Source organism: Zeus faber, assembly GCF_960531495.2.
Source record: "Zeus faber genome assembly, chromosome: 13".
Lineage (NCBI taxonomy): Eukaryota > Metazoa > Chordata > Actinopteri > Zeiformes > Zeidae > Zeus > Zeus faber.
Window position 1 is genome coordinate 14,912,758 of NC_137198.1, and position 14,413 is coordinate 14,927,170.

The window sequence follows — 14,413 nt, forward strand, 5'->3', positions numbered from 1 at the left end:
AAATTTATACGTTTTCTCTTAACATGTCACCCCTGCAGTCTTCTTTTGCCTCTGTTTTGTTTTCTGTTTTGAGACACTGGTTATGGCAGTTTCCACACCTGCAGCCATCTGGGGCAGGAATAGCTTTCCCATTTTGGTGGGGTACTTTGTTTTTATCTCGTTCTTGAACACAGGCTGGGAGAGCAAATGCTTCAAGTGCTTTTTCATCCCCTTTACCATCTTCTGCTGCTCTCTGTCATCGTCTTCGTCTCTTCCTCTACCTAAGAGCAGAGATAGTTAATTAAATACATGCCTAAAATAAAAATGAAAAAGAAAAAAGTAGATCATTTTACTGGTACCAAGCAAGATATCGTCATCCAGGTCCACTTCCATGGCTTCCGCTGCTTGTTTGAACCATGAATTATGCTGCTTCTCCCTGCTGTTGTGGAACTCAATCTTCTCTATTTGCCTCGCCAACTTCACTCGCTCCTGTGGAAGTATATAGAAGTATTCACAGGGCGTCTGCAGGTATTTGAGAGTTAAATAGATTACTTTAATACATTTCAGGCAGATTTTTTTGGAGAAATTCAATCTAGTATTGCAGATAAGTATTTAAGGCTATATATTTAGTACAGGACAGAGGTAAATATTGGGTAGAAATAGGGCAGGTTATGAACCTGATAACAGATGATAAAAAAAACTGCTATAACAGTTTCCTTCAGGTCAGATAGCAAGGAAACTGATTTAGGTACCAAGGCTTTTTAGGGACTTGGCTGCAAAACACATAAAAAACAAAATGTTCTCAATGGAAATAAATACAGCGGTGACAATGCTGAAAGATTTCACCTTGATGGCGACCATGCACTTAGTCTGTACGGGGAACATGGGGAGATCCTCATTCTTTCCTAGAGTCTTGTAAATCTTTTTGAAGTTCAACATGTCATCTGGACTTATGAGGAGCAGGCTGAGACCATCTTTGGCGGCTCTTGCCGTTCGGCCACTCCTGTGGACGTATGTCTCAGTTGTTCTTGGAACCTGGGGTACACAGGAGAAGGTTCTTAGAGAGATCTGGCAGTAAGGCCTTAAAATGAAAACAAGGTTGCAGCCATGTGGCAGGTTAAGTAATAATTATTAGTCACTAATACAAACAAACAATTCTTTTGACCAATACTTGCAATAAAGGTACAGGCTTTCAAAGACAGTAAAAGCCAGGGACATCTATCAAAAGCATACCTGGTAGTGAATGACATGCTGCACATTGGGGATGTCCAGCCCTCTCGCTGCCACATCAGTGGTCAAAAGAACACAACTGTGGAAAATGGAATTAGGAAACCGTAAATAAGGAGTTGGACAGCATTGGAAATCTATTTAAAATACTGTGATGTTTATAAAACGTACACATTGACATTCAATCACAGACGCTGTGAAAATTAACCACCCATGTTGATTAAAACAAATAAAATTCAACTTTTCATAACTGCCACATATTAATAACATCCAAGCTGCACACCATGTACAAACATAATAAATAAAAAAGTTTCAGCTCAATATTGTGTTGGACTAACCTCTCCCTCTCAGCAAATCTCTCCAGGTTTTTCAGGCGCTGTTTCTGATGCATGTTGGCATGGAGCGGTAGTGGAGCGCAGTCCATGATGACCAGTAAAGAGTTGAGCCGTTTGATGCAGTCGATGCTGTTTGCAAACACCATGGTGCGTCCGGGGTACTGCAGTAAGAAGTAATAGAGGAAGAAGTCCTTCTCATCCTTCACACAGTGGATCTGTGTCTCAGTCAGTGTCACTACTGTCGCCTCCTTCCTTGTCAGATCAATGACTTTTGGCTTGGATTTCATCCCAACTTTTGCCATGAGAACTTCTAGCTTGCTCCTTTGATCCAACTTCTTCTTCTTCTGCAAGAGGCGTGTGGGTATGCTCTGGGCCATGGTCAGTGTAGCAGAAAACACAAACAGCTGCCTTTTAGGGTTGAAATAGGTAGTGTTCAGCATTTCCAGCAGATTCTCCAGCTCTGCAAAGTGGCCTCTCTCTACCATGCGATCTGCTTCATCAATCACAAGACACCTGTGTGGAGTCGGACGCACAGCCAATAATCAATAACAACTCATAAACTCATGTAATGGAAACAAGGGGAGAGGTCTCAACTTACTTAAGGGGTCTGAGGTTCAGAAGATGTGGATGCCTCTCCCTGATCAACTCCCACAGGCGCCCTGGAGTGGCAATAATAATCTCTGGCCTGCGCTTCAGCATCCTGGACTGTTTCTGCTGAGACATTCCACCTACTATTATAGCAGTCTTTATATCTGCAAAAAAAGGGAAATGTAGTTTGCAGCACGTTAGTTTGCTTCATGCATCGTTCCCTATCATCTGATAAGAAAAAACAATGACTTACCGGTGAATTTTGCAACGGCGTCAATATGGTGTTTGACCTGCACAGCGAGCTCCCTGGTTGGGGTGAGGACCAGTCCAAGCAGAGGTTGAATCTTGGTGACAGATGTTTTTTCTTCTTGATCTTCAGCAGCGGTGGTGTCAAAGTCAAACTCCACATTCTCAATGACTTTAACACAACCGATCCTTCCATCATCTTCATCATCATCATCATCATCATCATCACCACCACCACCCTCCTCCTCCTCCTCCTCCTCCTCCGTCGTATGTTCATCATCGGGGATATTGGCATCGACATCCGCCCCATCAGGCTCCTGTTTCTGTTCTGTCGCAGAATTAACATAATTTCCAGTCTCAGCAGACTCATCCAGCTCATTCTGGTTATCGGTGTCATCCTTTTCTTCAGAGCTCTTCTTCCACTCTAGGATGGTGTGGATCATGGGGATACCAAAAGAAAGTGTCTTACCACTTCCTGCAGGTAAAAAATAAAGAAATGTCAAAGACCATGTATGTTTGCTTCAATAATGTGAACGCAGGTTGGTGTATTATAAACAAACAAACTGAAACCAACTAGATTATATCAGGTATGATCTTGATCTATCCTCTATTTAAATCTTACCTGTCTCAGCTGCTCCTACTATGTCCATATGATCCCTAATGGCTGAGGGCAATGCCAGAGCCTGAATAGGGGTTGGCGAACCAAATCCAAGGCAGCGAAGTGCCTTTAATACAGGGCCTGGAACAAAAAGATCTTTCCAGGCACTCACATCAGTATTTTGGTTTTCTGAACAAGAAAGGGCAGCATTCGTCCAGTTTTTAATCTTCTTTTTAGGGGGCTTTGCAACTTCCCCGTCAGAAGGTTGCCCATTTCCCAGAACCTTGACATCCACTGCAGACTCTGCCATCGCCTCAGGTGTTGCTTCCTTTCTCACCCGTCGCTTCCTTTTCCTGTTTTTCTTTTTGGCAATGGTATTTGTCGCCACAGATTGTGACTGGTCTTTAGTTTGAGAGCAAGCAGCTGCCTCTTTAAGAGCCCCATCTTCTGTCCCATCCCCATTTTTAGGTGCATTAACCCCTTCACCTACATCAGATATATTCTCTACTTTAGTGTCTCTCGTGACTTTATTCTTTTTCTTCTTTTTTGCTGGTTTCTTTGACGTCTCTGTTGTTTCTGTCTCTTTCCCCTCAGTCTCCTCCCCGCCCTTAAGTTCCCCTTCATTCTCCTCCTCTCCCTTGCCGGATTTTCTTGTCTTAGACTTATTCTTTTTAGCTTCTTTAGCTGCGGTCTTGCCAGAGTTGACCAGGCTGTAATCTGTCAGCTCCTCAAAACACACCACCCCATCCATCCCCTCCTCAGAGAACAAGCTGGGGTCCAGCTCCATGGCCTTCCATTTGCCTTTCACGTGAATTCCCCGTTTGAGACTCTTCAGTCCGGGGGACGGACGCTTGGTTTTCACCTGTCTCATCTTCTTGGTCTTCATCGTCCTGCAAGAAAAACACCAATACAATTGAAAGCTCAGCAAGAACGCAGCGTTACGGAGCAGTGTCAACAGATAAGGTTCCATTTTATTTACACGTCTACCGCACGTTGGCTAAGGCTAGCCGAGTCGCACTAAGGTCTGTTCTAAGTTAAAACCTGAAACATTGTTGTCATCGATGCAAGAAGTATATCCGCTTAGAATGAAAACAACAATTCGACATACCTAGAGCACCGATACTTCTTTCCGCTAAAGAACGCTAAACTCCACCTCGCTCACACATGGCACTAGAAGGCAGCCATTGCAGTTGTGATCACATGGTTCAAAAAACTTTATTAGTCAACAGTGTTAAAGACACGGTACGGAAGCAGATTGGGGCCAAATGAAGGAAATAGGAAAACGAGTTCGGACACGACTTCTGACAAGTCCCTTTATTGCAAAACGTCGGACCTTTTTGTGTTTCATGCGAAAGAAGTCAATAAATAAAGAAAACTAAATGAGAACGCCTGGGAACAAGGTCAATTACGGCTATTATAAATGAAGATTAAATAAGATAAAATGTACTATATCGATCCCACAGGGAGGCGAGGGCAGCTCAGTGTGAATATAAAATGAGTACAGAAGTGAGTATACACTTACTATACAAAACGTATACATACCAAAAGAGAAAAGTAATACAAAGCTCAAGAACCATACAGTGTCGTTATTTTGAATGAAATGGTAAATAGAATATAAATATAAAATGTAACATAACTGCAGGCAGCAATGCATGGGGTCCAGGTTAGCCGCAGCAATTTTAACCAATGTAAATACAAGCAAAAAAAACACACACACACAAAAAAACAACCCGGGAAGAAACGATAACTAACGTACTACTACACAACCTTAACTGAAAACCCCAAATAAAATGTTCACTTACTCAAACTCTTGCGAACAATTTGCATCTTCGCTGGCGATCAAAAATGTTGCATACTTCTCAGACGAAAAGACAACAGGCGTTGTGAAGTTCTTCAGGGGAAGCTTGGAGGCAAAGATTCAAAAAGGGTCTTTGGGGTTTCTCGGAAATCTTGATTTAAGCAATACTGTGCAAAAAGCCTGCGGCAGTATCATTGTTGCAAATATTTCTTGGCCGGCCAACTCTTCCTCTGGGCACGTGGGACACATTCATTTATTGTCAGTTTGTGCATATTCCTCAGAAGGGAAAACATCACAAGGACAATGTGTCCTGGGTGTTTGTGATGCAGTTCAACATGGAGGAGATGATGTCATCTATGCTCAGCAGACAGTGTCTCTCAAACAAGTGAACCGTATACGTAAATGCACTTCATATATCAATTATAGTGTATATTTGACATTTAGCTTTACCAAAAACAAAGGTGTGGCACACGCCACCCGAGTGGCGTTTTCAGGGCCCTCCGACACAAAGACACAGGCAGAGATGTTGCAAACACACCAGTTTATTGTAGAGAGTGGGCAAGATGGAACACGCCCGGAGCAGACGGAAACAGATGAATGGGGATTTTATCTGTTGCGCGATGATTGCTATAATGGGCAACAGGAATACAGCCACCCGGGACCCGAGCCCAGTTACCTAGACCTGAGACAGGTGTGGCAACTTTAACCACACCACCCCCATACCAGAAAAGGATGAGGCCTAATTGCAAATGGCACAAATATCGAACACCCTTCTCTAAGGTGCTCCCCTATTTTATGGAAGCAGCCATTGTCATGGAGAGATATGAATTACAATACTGTTGTGGCAGCTCAAGTATGTTGGCATCACCTTAATGTCAGTACAATGCGTGGTAAAAGACTTTGAAGTATGGATTATTGTGGCATTTTCTGGAGTCACTTCTTTTACCACTTGAGAATATCTGCAATGCAGCAGGACATCGTGAGCACAACATACATTAAATTGATTTTCACTGAAATCTCCCATGATTATTTTACCTCGTGTACATTATATTTTGTTAAAAGTAAAGCTAGTGCACTTCTGTATACAGTTCACTTGTTTGAGAGACGCCATCTGCTGAGCATAGATGACACAATCTTCTCCATGTGGAACTGCATCACAAACACCAAGGACATGTTGTCCTTTGTGAGGAATATGCCCAAATTGAATGCATATGCTCATATTTGTGCCCAGAAGAACAGGTTGAAACCAGACAGGTGAAATGGCATGTCCAGCAAAGAAACTTTGCCGTTGCAGGCTTTTTGCACGGTATGACTTAAATCAACATTTCCACTGTGCCATCAGCATCATGTTTTCATCTGAGAAGTATGCAATGTTTGTGCAAGCAGTCAGCAAGCGATCACCGGTGACGCTGCGAAATGTGACTAGTAGGGCCAAGAGGTGGTTAATTATTTGTGGTCAGTTGATCCCGTTGTTGCCACTGGTGTAGCCTCTCATAGCCAGACCTATCTCCACACTTGAATGCCGACTGAAATAGTTGCCCAATGGTAGGCTGTATACCAACAACCTACACCCAGTGAGTCAGACTACCGTTGGTGCAATTGTGGCGACTAACCTGGACCCAGTGCATTGCTGCCTGCAGCTCTATTTACATCTGATTTAGCAGACGCTGTTGTCCAAAGCCACTTACATGAGAGGCTAGAACCAATTAAAGCATACAACCTTGAACATAAGTGCAATGAGCTCCTGTTTCCAAATTCAAAGTTATTATTTTTTGTATGTTAGTGCAATATGATAAGTACTCATGTTTGTGCTTTTTGTTAATACAACTTAAAACTAGTCAGCATCCTGGACGGAGATATTAGTAAATTATGTCAATACAACAATTTAAAACTACTGAACCTCAACAGAAACAAGAATAGTTAGTCGAAGCTAAGATAGGATCAGATATATAATACACTATAATAGACTATAATATTCTATATAATATATATGATAGACCTACTATTTATACAGTAACTAGGTTTTAAGCAAAAAGCATAACAGTAATCGGTGAGACACAGACCAGAGTTTGGATAAAAAATGTTTTAATAGCGTTAAGCACATCTCAGTTAGAAGATTTAATGACTGCATTGCTTCTGTAATATCTGTGGGCAGCACATTGCTACAACATTGTACTGCAGTGTTACTCCTACTTTTTGGTCGGGTCTATGACTCTGCCCATGAAGAGCAAACTGGTCGTGTCCTCGTGATAAATGAAGAAGAAGAAGGGTCGGTTGATGACGAAGGGCATCGGCAGAGAAAAGGCTGTGATGCCCGCTCTTGTGGCAGCTGCTGCGGTGGTGCCCGTCTCATCTACTGTGATCACAGCCGTGTGCAGCACCTGCATTCACACAACAGGAACCAACCATCTTTCCACTTTTTTTTTCTCCAATGTACAACAATAACTCCCAGCTCAACATTACTAACAAACTAACCTCTGACACCTTGAGGCCTCTCTCCTTGGTCAACTTCGTGAGATTGGCTGAATTTCTAAAGATACTGACGACACCCATGTGTGGAAGAAGGTGGTGCAGGGAATACGACTGCTCCATTTGGAGTTTGGGCATCTTGACCTCCAGTTTGCTAGAAACAAAGACAAACCAAATTTTACAAATCCGCCATGATTATTGAATTGTCATTATGCTATAGTCTATTAACTTGCTGACGTGTAATTTTACTTACGTTTTCTGAAGCTTTTTGACCCAGGAGCGAAATCTCTCAACGTTGATTTCATCATCAATTAAGGTGTAATCCATGCCTGGGTTGGGCAGTAGAATTAGCATCGCGAAACCCTCTTTATATGGAAGCTTCAACACTTTGGCGCCAAGCGGCACGTCTTCCGTTGTATAGAACCGATCTAATTTATACATCATGGGCACCTGCACAATGTTATAGCTGTTAATGTAGAACGGCCGATTTTCAGTGTAATTGGAGTCAAAGGGCATTTGCCATTCCCCTGCGGAAGAAAAACATTGTTGGCTTATTATATAAGCTCAGGACAAAGTAAAAACAAAGAAGAAATACAGAAAGTTTGTAAGAGCTGCTTTTTTTTTTTTTTTTATGTGGTAAAGAACAAATCTAATTTACCCTGGAAAAAAATGGTGTTGATTAACATGAGTTTGGTGGATGCATCTAAGGTGGTTATCATCTCTGACACTTTGTTCCCTGTTCTTTTCTTAATATACTCATTCATGACATTGATACTGGCCTTTGTGTCGGTGAAGTTTACATTATCAATGTCAGCATTAAACCACTTCTTGATTTGGTCAGTGAACGTCTTCTCTATGTCAAACTCCGGGGCAACAAAGAGGGCGGTGCCCTGGTCCAGTCGCAGCGATCCCTCCTGTGTGATTTTGTCGAGGAGATTTTGGAAGAGTTTGGCGATGAATTCTCGATCGGCCACTTGTTCCAATTGCTCCAGATTGAGCCCCCTCAATATTTCTTCCCGCGTGACCCCGTCAGAGGCCAAAGACAGGGTCGCAAAAGCCGATGAGATGCTCAACGGTGACAAAAAGATATTCTCGTCGTGGAAGCTGGATATTTTTCTGTAGAGGTTCATGGCAAAGTCCATATTCTTAAAGGCGAGGTCTGTGATATTGGGACTGGACAGCGTTTGGACAGGGGACATGGCGCACATACAGGCTGCGATGAAAAAGAGCGCCATCTCCATTTTCCGCGACGCCAACATTTTCTTTCGGGAAAGGTTTATGAGCCCAACCTAAAATGAGGTTGGATGGAAAAACAGGATTTAGGAAGCAGGGTCTTACAGGAACTTGAAAACTGCTCAATCAAAAACCAAGGCAATATGAACTACCCCACTGTCTCAATTGAATCAACAGTGGGGCTTTTTTTCAAGATACATAAAACTAATGGAACAACTTCCATTAATAAGCTATAAACAACTATAACTAGAATAGTTTAATCGTCATGATAAATTCCAGTTGACGTACGTACCGCTTAGTTGAGTATCAGCATTACATGATGTCCAAATTCTCCATCTGCTATTTGGGGATACAAAGTGCAAGTGTGTTTTGAGGAGTTAAATATTAACCATGGAATAAAAACTGATTGGGTGAATTTTTTTTAACAGGTTTGAACAGTTGAACAGTTTCAAAGGTATGTAGGAGTTCTGTTTCAATTCCACAATTGAAATTATAAAAAAAAAAACACTTTAAGACACTTAAGGAGTTAATGTCACTTTAATTAAAAAACAAAACCCTAACACAGTAAATTAAAATGTGCTGCAATAACATGGAAGTAATGCGTAAGTAAAAAAACGATAATTACCCATGAAAAGAAATGTGAGTGAAAATAATGTAATCCTGTAGAACCGACGCCTGATCTTTTTTATTTGCAAATACGGTTCCAATAGCAAGGACCTCAGAAAACGTGAAACCAGGACAAAATCACAAAGTAACACAGGGAGGATAACTAACACTTGATTTCTAATAACTTTTGCAGAGGCATTTGATTCGAGGGAAACGGGTCCATACTGAATTTTGTCCTGTTGGCATATTATGGAGAAACACAAGACATTAAAAACACTTTTTCCCCACCAAGTTTAAAAGGCCTAGTAAACAAAACTGGCAATCTTGATTAAAAGCCCAAATTATACTTTTCATAAATGCTATTAGCGCTTAAAAGTGTTTGGACAGTGATAAAACTATAATCTTAAAACCTCTGTGGACTTTAAATGGGGCTGGGAGTAAAATACGCAACTTAAGCTTGAATATAAAAGGCCATCTTTGTGTTATTTTGAAGAACGGATTACGATCTACAACACTTCATGTAGGTGATGTCTCAATCAAAGCACCAAAAGGACTTAAAACAGATAATGATGACACTAAATAATTGTTTCAGTAACTCATCGATTACCCGAATAGAGTCAACAATTGGTTTATGAGTATCAGCATTTTAGGTATGCTAAACGTCATAACTAACATTCTCTTGGTGCTTTTCAAGCAACCTAAAAAACAAACAAACAAACAAACAAAAAAAAAAAAAAACTTGACTCCAAATTTGCTGCAATTCTGAACGAAAATATATATAAAAAAATCTGCTCTATATTACCGTTGAGTAATTTAAATCAGATACTTATTTAAAGGCATATTTAAAAAAATACAAAAAGGTATTACACAGGACATTAACTCTTAATCACCTGTCAGGTAGCTCCACATAAGTCTTGCTTTACCGGATATGTCCCCAAGGATGTTAATGCATGCTGTTGGTTTGAATAAAAGATGATATCATACAACCTTTATGCCTCACCGTAGGTTTATGTTGTCCTTTTTATTTAGAAATTGACTTGGCCGTACTCCGCCATATTTTCTGCTTTTCCATAGACCCATAAAACACCATTCTGAACCACTTGTGTATAATTTAACTGCATTATTTGATGAATGTGTTAAAAATTTACTTTTACTTCTGTCGCAAACAGTTTATCGGGTGCTATCGGGTTGCAAAGTTCTATTTATTCCAAAGCTTTTCGCGGAATGATATTTGGGAAACCTGTTCACACAGCACTTTGGATACATTAAATTTGTCCCGTTGTAATTCAATTTCATAGTGAATATTTAATTCTACGCCCTGACGCCATTAGCAGGACACAAACTTTGATACAACAATTTTAAGGATAAAACGACGACATTTTTGTATACTGAAGTAAGAAATGACTTTGGAACAACTCTTCATATGCAGGGGTGGGTCACAGATCACTACTATTCTAGAGGCTCTCTTTCTTTTGGACCAAACTTTGACCTGTAGTATCACCAGTGGTCCCCCATTGTGCCCACAGAGCACACATCATTGTACCCTACCTTAAAACAACTGAACCCCCTTTATGCTAAAGATACTTTTGCATTCCTTTAAATAAACAACAACAAAAATATCCAATGAGAATCGGAATTAAAAAATATATAATTTAGAAATTGAAGGCGCTATGGTAAAAAGGCCCTTACAGACTTGGTTTCACTGCATCAGAGTTCTGTAGTCGCCCTTTTTCCAGCCTCAGTGCCTTTTCTCTTCTCGATAGCCTGTCTGCGAACTAACCAGGGAAACTGGGTCAGCCTTCTAGCTGGCTGAGTGTCACATGTGCAAAAAGTTAGAGGAAGGAGAAAAGCCACCCTACGATAGGGTCGCCAATCCAGGCAGCTGGTAAACAACATAAGCCACTCCAAGAACTTTCTCCGCTTCATTGGCTTTCTTTGTGGATTTGCGGGCCATCTTCAGAACGACTATTCTTTGATCCTGAAAAGTAAAAGTAAAATAATTGTCACGGTGCCTTTTATTCTCAAAGTCTTTCGATAATTCTTCAATACATGACTCGGTACAAACAGAATCTTAATTTTATTACCTGAACTAGCGGGCACTTTACTGTCCACTTGCTGAGGGTTGCTGGGTTGACTCTGCTGAGATTGCCTAAGGGGTAAACAGAGTGGATTTGTTACAGAAATGTAGAGGTTTTTTTTGGGTCCCCCCCTCCCCTTTTTCAGTACAGATACAGTTACACGGACCGATCAAAGTAGGCTTGTCTCCTTTTCCTGAGTTCCTCTGCCGTGAGTGTCTCAGCCTGTGGGTCTGCTGTCCCTCCCCCTGCAGAACTGCCCGCTGCCTGGCTAGTCATCTTCACATGTCCCACTTTGGTCTCTGAAGGATTGTTGCTCATTACTGTTCCTTTAAAATAAAATAAAAAGAGAAAGCATCTATATTTATTTTACTATCACACTTTTTGGGCGGCTGCATACAAAACACTGACAGCATGTACCTAACATGAAACTGTAAATAACATGAAGCTGTACCTAACATAAAAGGCATACTGTGCAGGATATCCACCAGCTATTAATGCTCTTTTTTAATTTGACAGTCTATGTAGGGAACATGAAATACCCACAACCAACTGTTCTGCCTCCACAACCTACTGACAGAACAGAAGGAAGTGTTAGAACATTTTTGGCAGCTTTAACTTTTACTGTATATTGTTGTGCTCTTGTTGTGGTGAGCTGCATTGGCAAATAAAGTAAAACCTAAAATGGCTTATTTTTTTTTTAAACAAGACCAGCACTGTGATTTACCTGGTCTTTTATACTACTGTAGGCAGTTTAGAAATAAACTGTACATGTTAGATGGAAATATAGTAAATTTGACAGTCAAATTTCAAGTGAGTCAAGTGAGGAGGCTTCACTTATTTCAGGGGAAACAACATTTTAGATGACGTGTTACCCTGCATGCTGAGCTGAATAGCCCTACGAAGATCGGCCTCTTCATCCTCCACCTCCATATCCTGTCTGCTGAGGGCCAAGGCCCTCTTCAGCTCCTCTTCATCTTCATCCACAACCTCATCCTCCACAGCCAGGCCAGTCTCCATCTGTCCCAGAGTTGTCGATCTGCTGTTCAGAGTAGAAGGCATTGGTGGTTTAAATGAAGTTATATCCGAACCAAAACAAGGGGTACTACTTTGCGCATGCTGTAAGAAATTAAAGCTAAGTTCCTGTTGCGACATTCAAATAATGCATTCATACCCTTGGCCACTACTTGACTGGGCTTCATCTTCTCCAATTAGCCTTGGTCGCTGCTGTTGCTGAACTTTCATAAGCCCAAGGATCTGTTCTGCTTCACACTCTGGCAGATTTCCTTGGATCACAAATATGGAATAACCTGCACAAATAAATGTATTCCATGATCTTTCCTGGATGCAATCTCTCTCAGACATGCACGCATGCCGACCCAGTCGTCTAGCCATCACAATTTTGCCCTTATCAAAGTCGCTCAGATCCTTACGCCGGTCCATTTTTCTTGCTTCCAAAACATCAACTTCAAGAACTGACTGTTCACTTGCTGCTTAATATATTCCACCCCTTGACAGGTGCCATTGAAAGGAGATAATCAATGTTATTCACTTCACATGTCAGTGGTTAAAATGTTGTGGCATCGGTATATGTATGTATAATATTTTTTACCTTCTTGTTGTAACTGTGCAAGAAAGAGTGCTAGGTAGGTGTCCGATATCAGTTCTGGTCCAGTCAAAAGTGAGTTCAGATTGAACCACTGTAAACCAAAGTCAATTACAATATTGTTAAAGTAAATGTGGAAAAGATAGGCATGACGAATAATTATTAAAAGCATTGGCTCATACCTGTTTTCCTAGTTTACGTATTGTAAACCAGTGTTCCTTGTAATTGCAAATAAAAGCCTTTTCTTCTCTGAAATATAGAAGAATGGTAGTGATTAAGACGTAAAGATTGCAATTTCTGAAACAATATATATATATATTTTTAATACTACAATGAATATAGATTAACTGCAAAACATGTCAACAAATGATAGCTCTTACATTGGATTTATCATTAGGCTCTGGTATTCCCTGCTGTTGAAGAGCATTAACTCCAAGCCCCAAACTCCTAGAGCGTTGCTAATAACCTAGATGCAATTAGAGATCACAGTTAATAATTATTACTTCATTATTACTTAAAGTTAATAATAAATTAAAAATGTTCACAACATGAAAGTGGGGAACCTCACTTGTATGGAAAAGAAACCACTGTCATCCATATTTCCTGATGGTTGCTGAAAATGAAGATTAAAAGAACGCTAAGTAAGAACTCTGTTATGAGTCACTTAAAAATGGATGTTGCATCAACCAGCCACTATCTCACCTGCAGGAATGTCCTGTACTCCTCACTGGCCATACCCCCTTCGGCCATCCTCATCCGCTCCTCCTCATCAAGCTGATGAGCAATCGAGGACAGGTCCACAGGAGTGAAATACTCACCTTGTAGTAAATTGTTGAGGCAATGCTGGGCGCAGAGGGAGCCCTCTTGCTATAAACAAACAATTGAAAAAGAATCATAATAATAACATATAACATAATATAGTGTATTGATCCCCGTGGGAACATTTGCTGTCTGCATTTAACCCATTCTAGCCACTTGGTAGCAGTGACCAGCCACGTCAGTCAGGGACCGACTCCAGATCTAGAGCCACCAATTATCGGTCTTGAATTTGTCTTGAACTGTTCCCTGCAGTTTTCAAATGATCCTGAAAATAATCCTCACAGTAGTTTAGGGCCTCATGTTACGTGACCCCTTGTATAACCATAACTATAGCCAGTTATCTCTGCAGTTTTAAGTGAGTTCTTTAAAAAAAAAATACTAGAGATAAAAAGTTAGTTAACTGCAGGGAATTTAGCTTGCTAGTCAGCAACATAATAAACACCATCTAATGTTCGTTAATTCAGGTTAATCGCTAGCATTAAATGTAAACATGGCTCCGGCGGCGCGGCTACATCTATCGCTATTTGTTGAAATCAATCGGAGTGAAAAATACGCGTTAAATATGTTTGTATTTTAAATAAAACGCACGGACTTACTTTCTCATGAAATATGGACTCCATGTTTAATTCTCTGTCAAACGTTCAACTCTGACCTTCGACCTTTCGTGGTTTCAAGCCCGCAGCCAATCAGATCACAGGATTATTTGTTGTCGGTTGCGTAATTATGCTGCGTTCTTGTCAACCTCGGAAATCGGTTTTACATCCGAGAACGTAAGCCCACTTCCCCGAGCTATATGCGCCCCCATTGCCGCTGCTCGGGAAACTCGGCCACCCG

General features: G+C 40.9%; 3 protein-coding genes across 5 annotated transcripts; all 3 read right to left on the minus strand.

Moving 5' to 3' along the window:
- Positions 1–15: 15 nt before the first annotated feature.
- Positions 16–4,163, minus strand: ddx24 (DEAD (Asp-Glu-Ala-Asp) box helicase 24). 2 transcript variants are annotated; one of them, XM_080012997.1, is made up of 9 exons: positions 4,082–4,163; positions 2,998–3,863; positions 2,383–2,850; positions 2,140–2,293; positions 1,545–2,054; positions 1,213–1,288; positions 826–1,014; positions 339–468; positions 16–260 (listed from the first exon to the last, which is right to left on the minus strand). In XM_080012997.1, exons 2-9 carry the CDS (start codon positions 3,857–3,859, stop codon positions 19–21), a joined length of 2,631 nt encoding a protein of 876 aa, XP_079869123.1. In that variant the 5' UTR covers positions 3,860–3,863; positions 4,082–4,163; the 3' UTR covers positions 16–18. The 2 variants fall into 2 exon arrangements, with proteins under 2 accessions (XP_079869123.1, XP_079869122.1); XM_080012996.1 differs by having other exon boundaries at positions 333–468.
- A 2,797-nt stretch (positions 4,164–6,960) lies between these two features.
- serpina10b (serpin peptidase inhibitor, clade A (alpha-1 antiproteinase, antitrypsin), member 10b) lies at positions 6,961–8,481 on the minus strand (the record flags this gene model as incomplete). The annotated part of the gene is made up of 4 exons (XM_080012013.1): positions 6,961–7,152; positions 7,247–7,394; positions 7,494–7,767; positions 7,899–8,481. The coding sequence occupies 4 exons, from the start codon at positions 8,479–8,481 to the stop codon at positions 6,961–6,963; spliced, it is 1,197 nt and encodes a 398-aa protein (XP_079868139.1).
- A 517-nt stretch (positions 8,482–8,998) lies between these two features.
- On the minus strand, positions 8,999–14,205 carry atxn3 (ataxin 3). Of its 2 annotated transcripts, none has more exons than XM_080011829.1 (11): positions 14,176–14,205; positions 13,463–13,627; positions 13,329–13,373; positions 13,141–13,226; positions 12,943–13,009; positions 12,767–12,854; positions 12,329–12,464; positions 12,030–12,193; positions 11,324–11,483; positions 11,164–11,228; positions 8,999–11,057 (listed from the first exon to the last, which is right to left on the minus strand). In XM_080011829.1, the coding sequence occupies exons 1-11, from the start codon at positions 14,197–14,199 to the stop codon at positions 11,002–11,004; spliced, it is 1,056 nt and encodes a 351-aa protein (XP_079867955.1). In that variant the 5' UTR covers positions 14,200–14,205; the 3' UTR covers positions 8,999–11,001. The 2 variants fall into 2 exon arrangements, with proteins under 2 accessions (XP_079867955.1, XP_079867954.1); XM_080011828.1 differs by having other exon boundaries at positions 12,030–12,196.
- Positions 14,206–14,413: the final 208 nt, after the last annotated feature.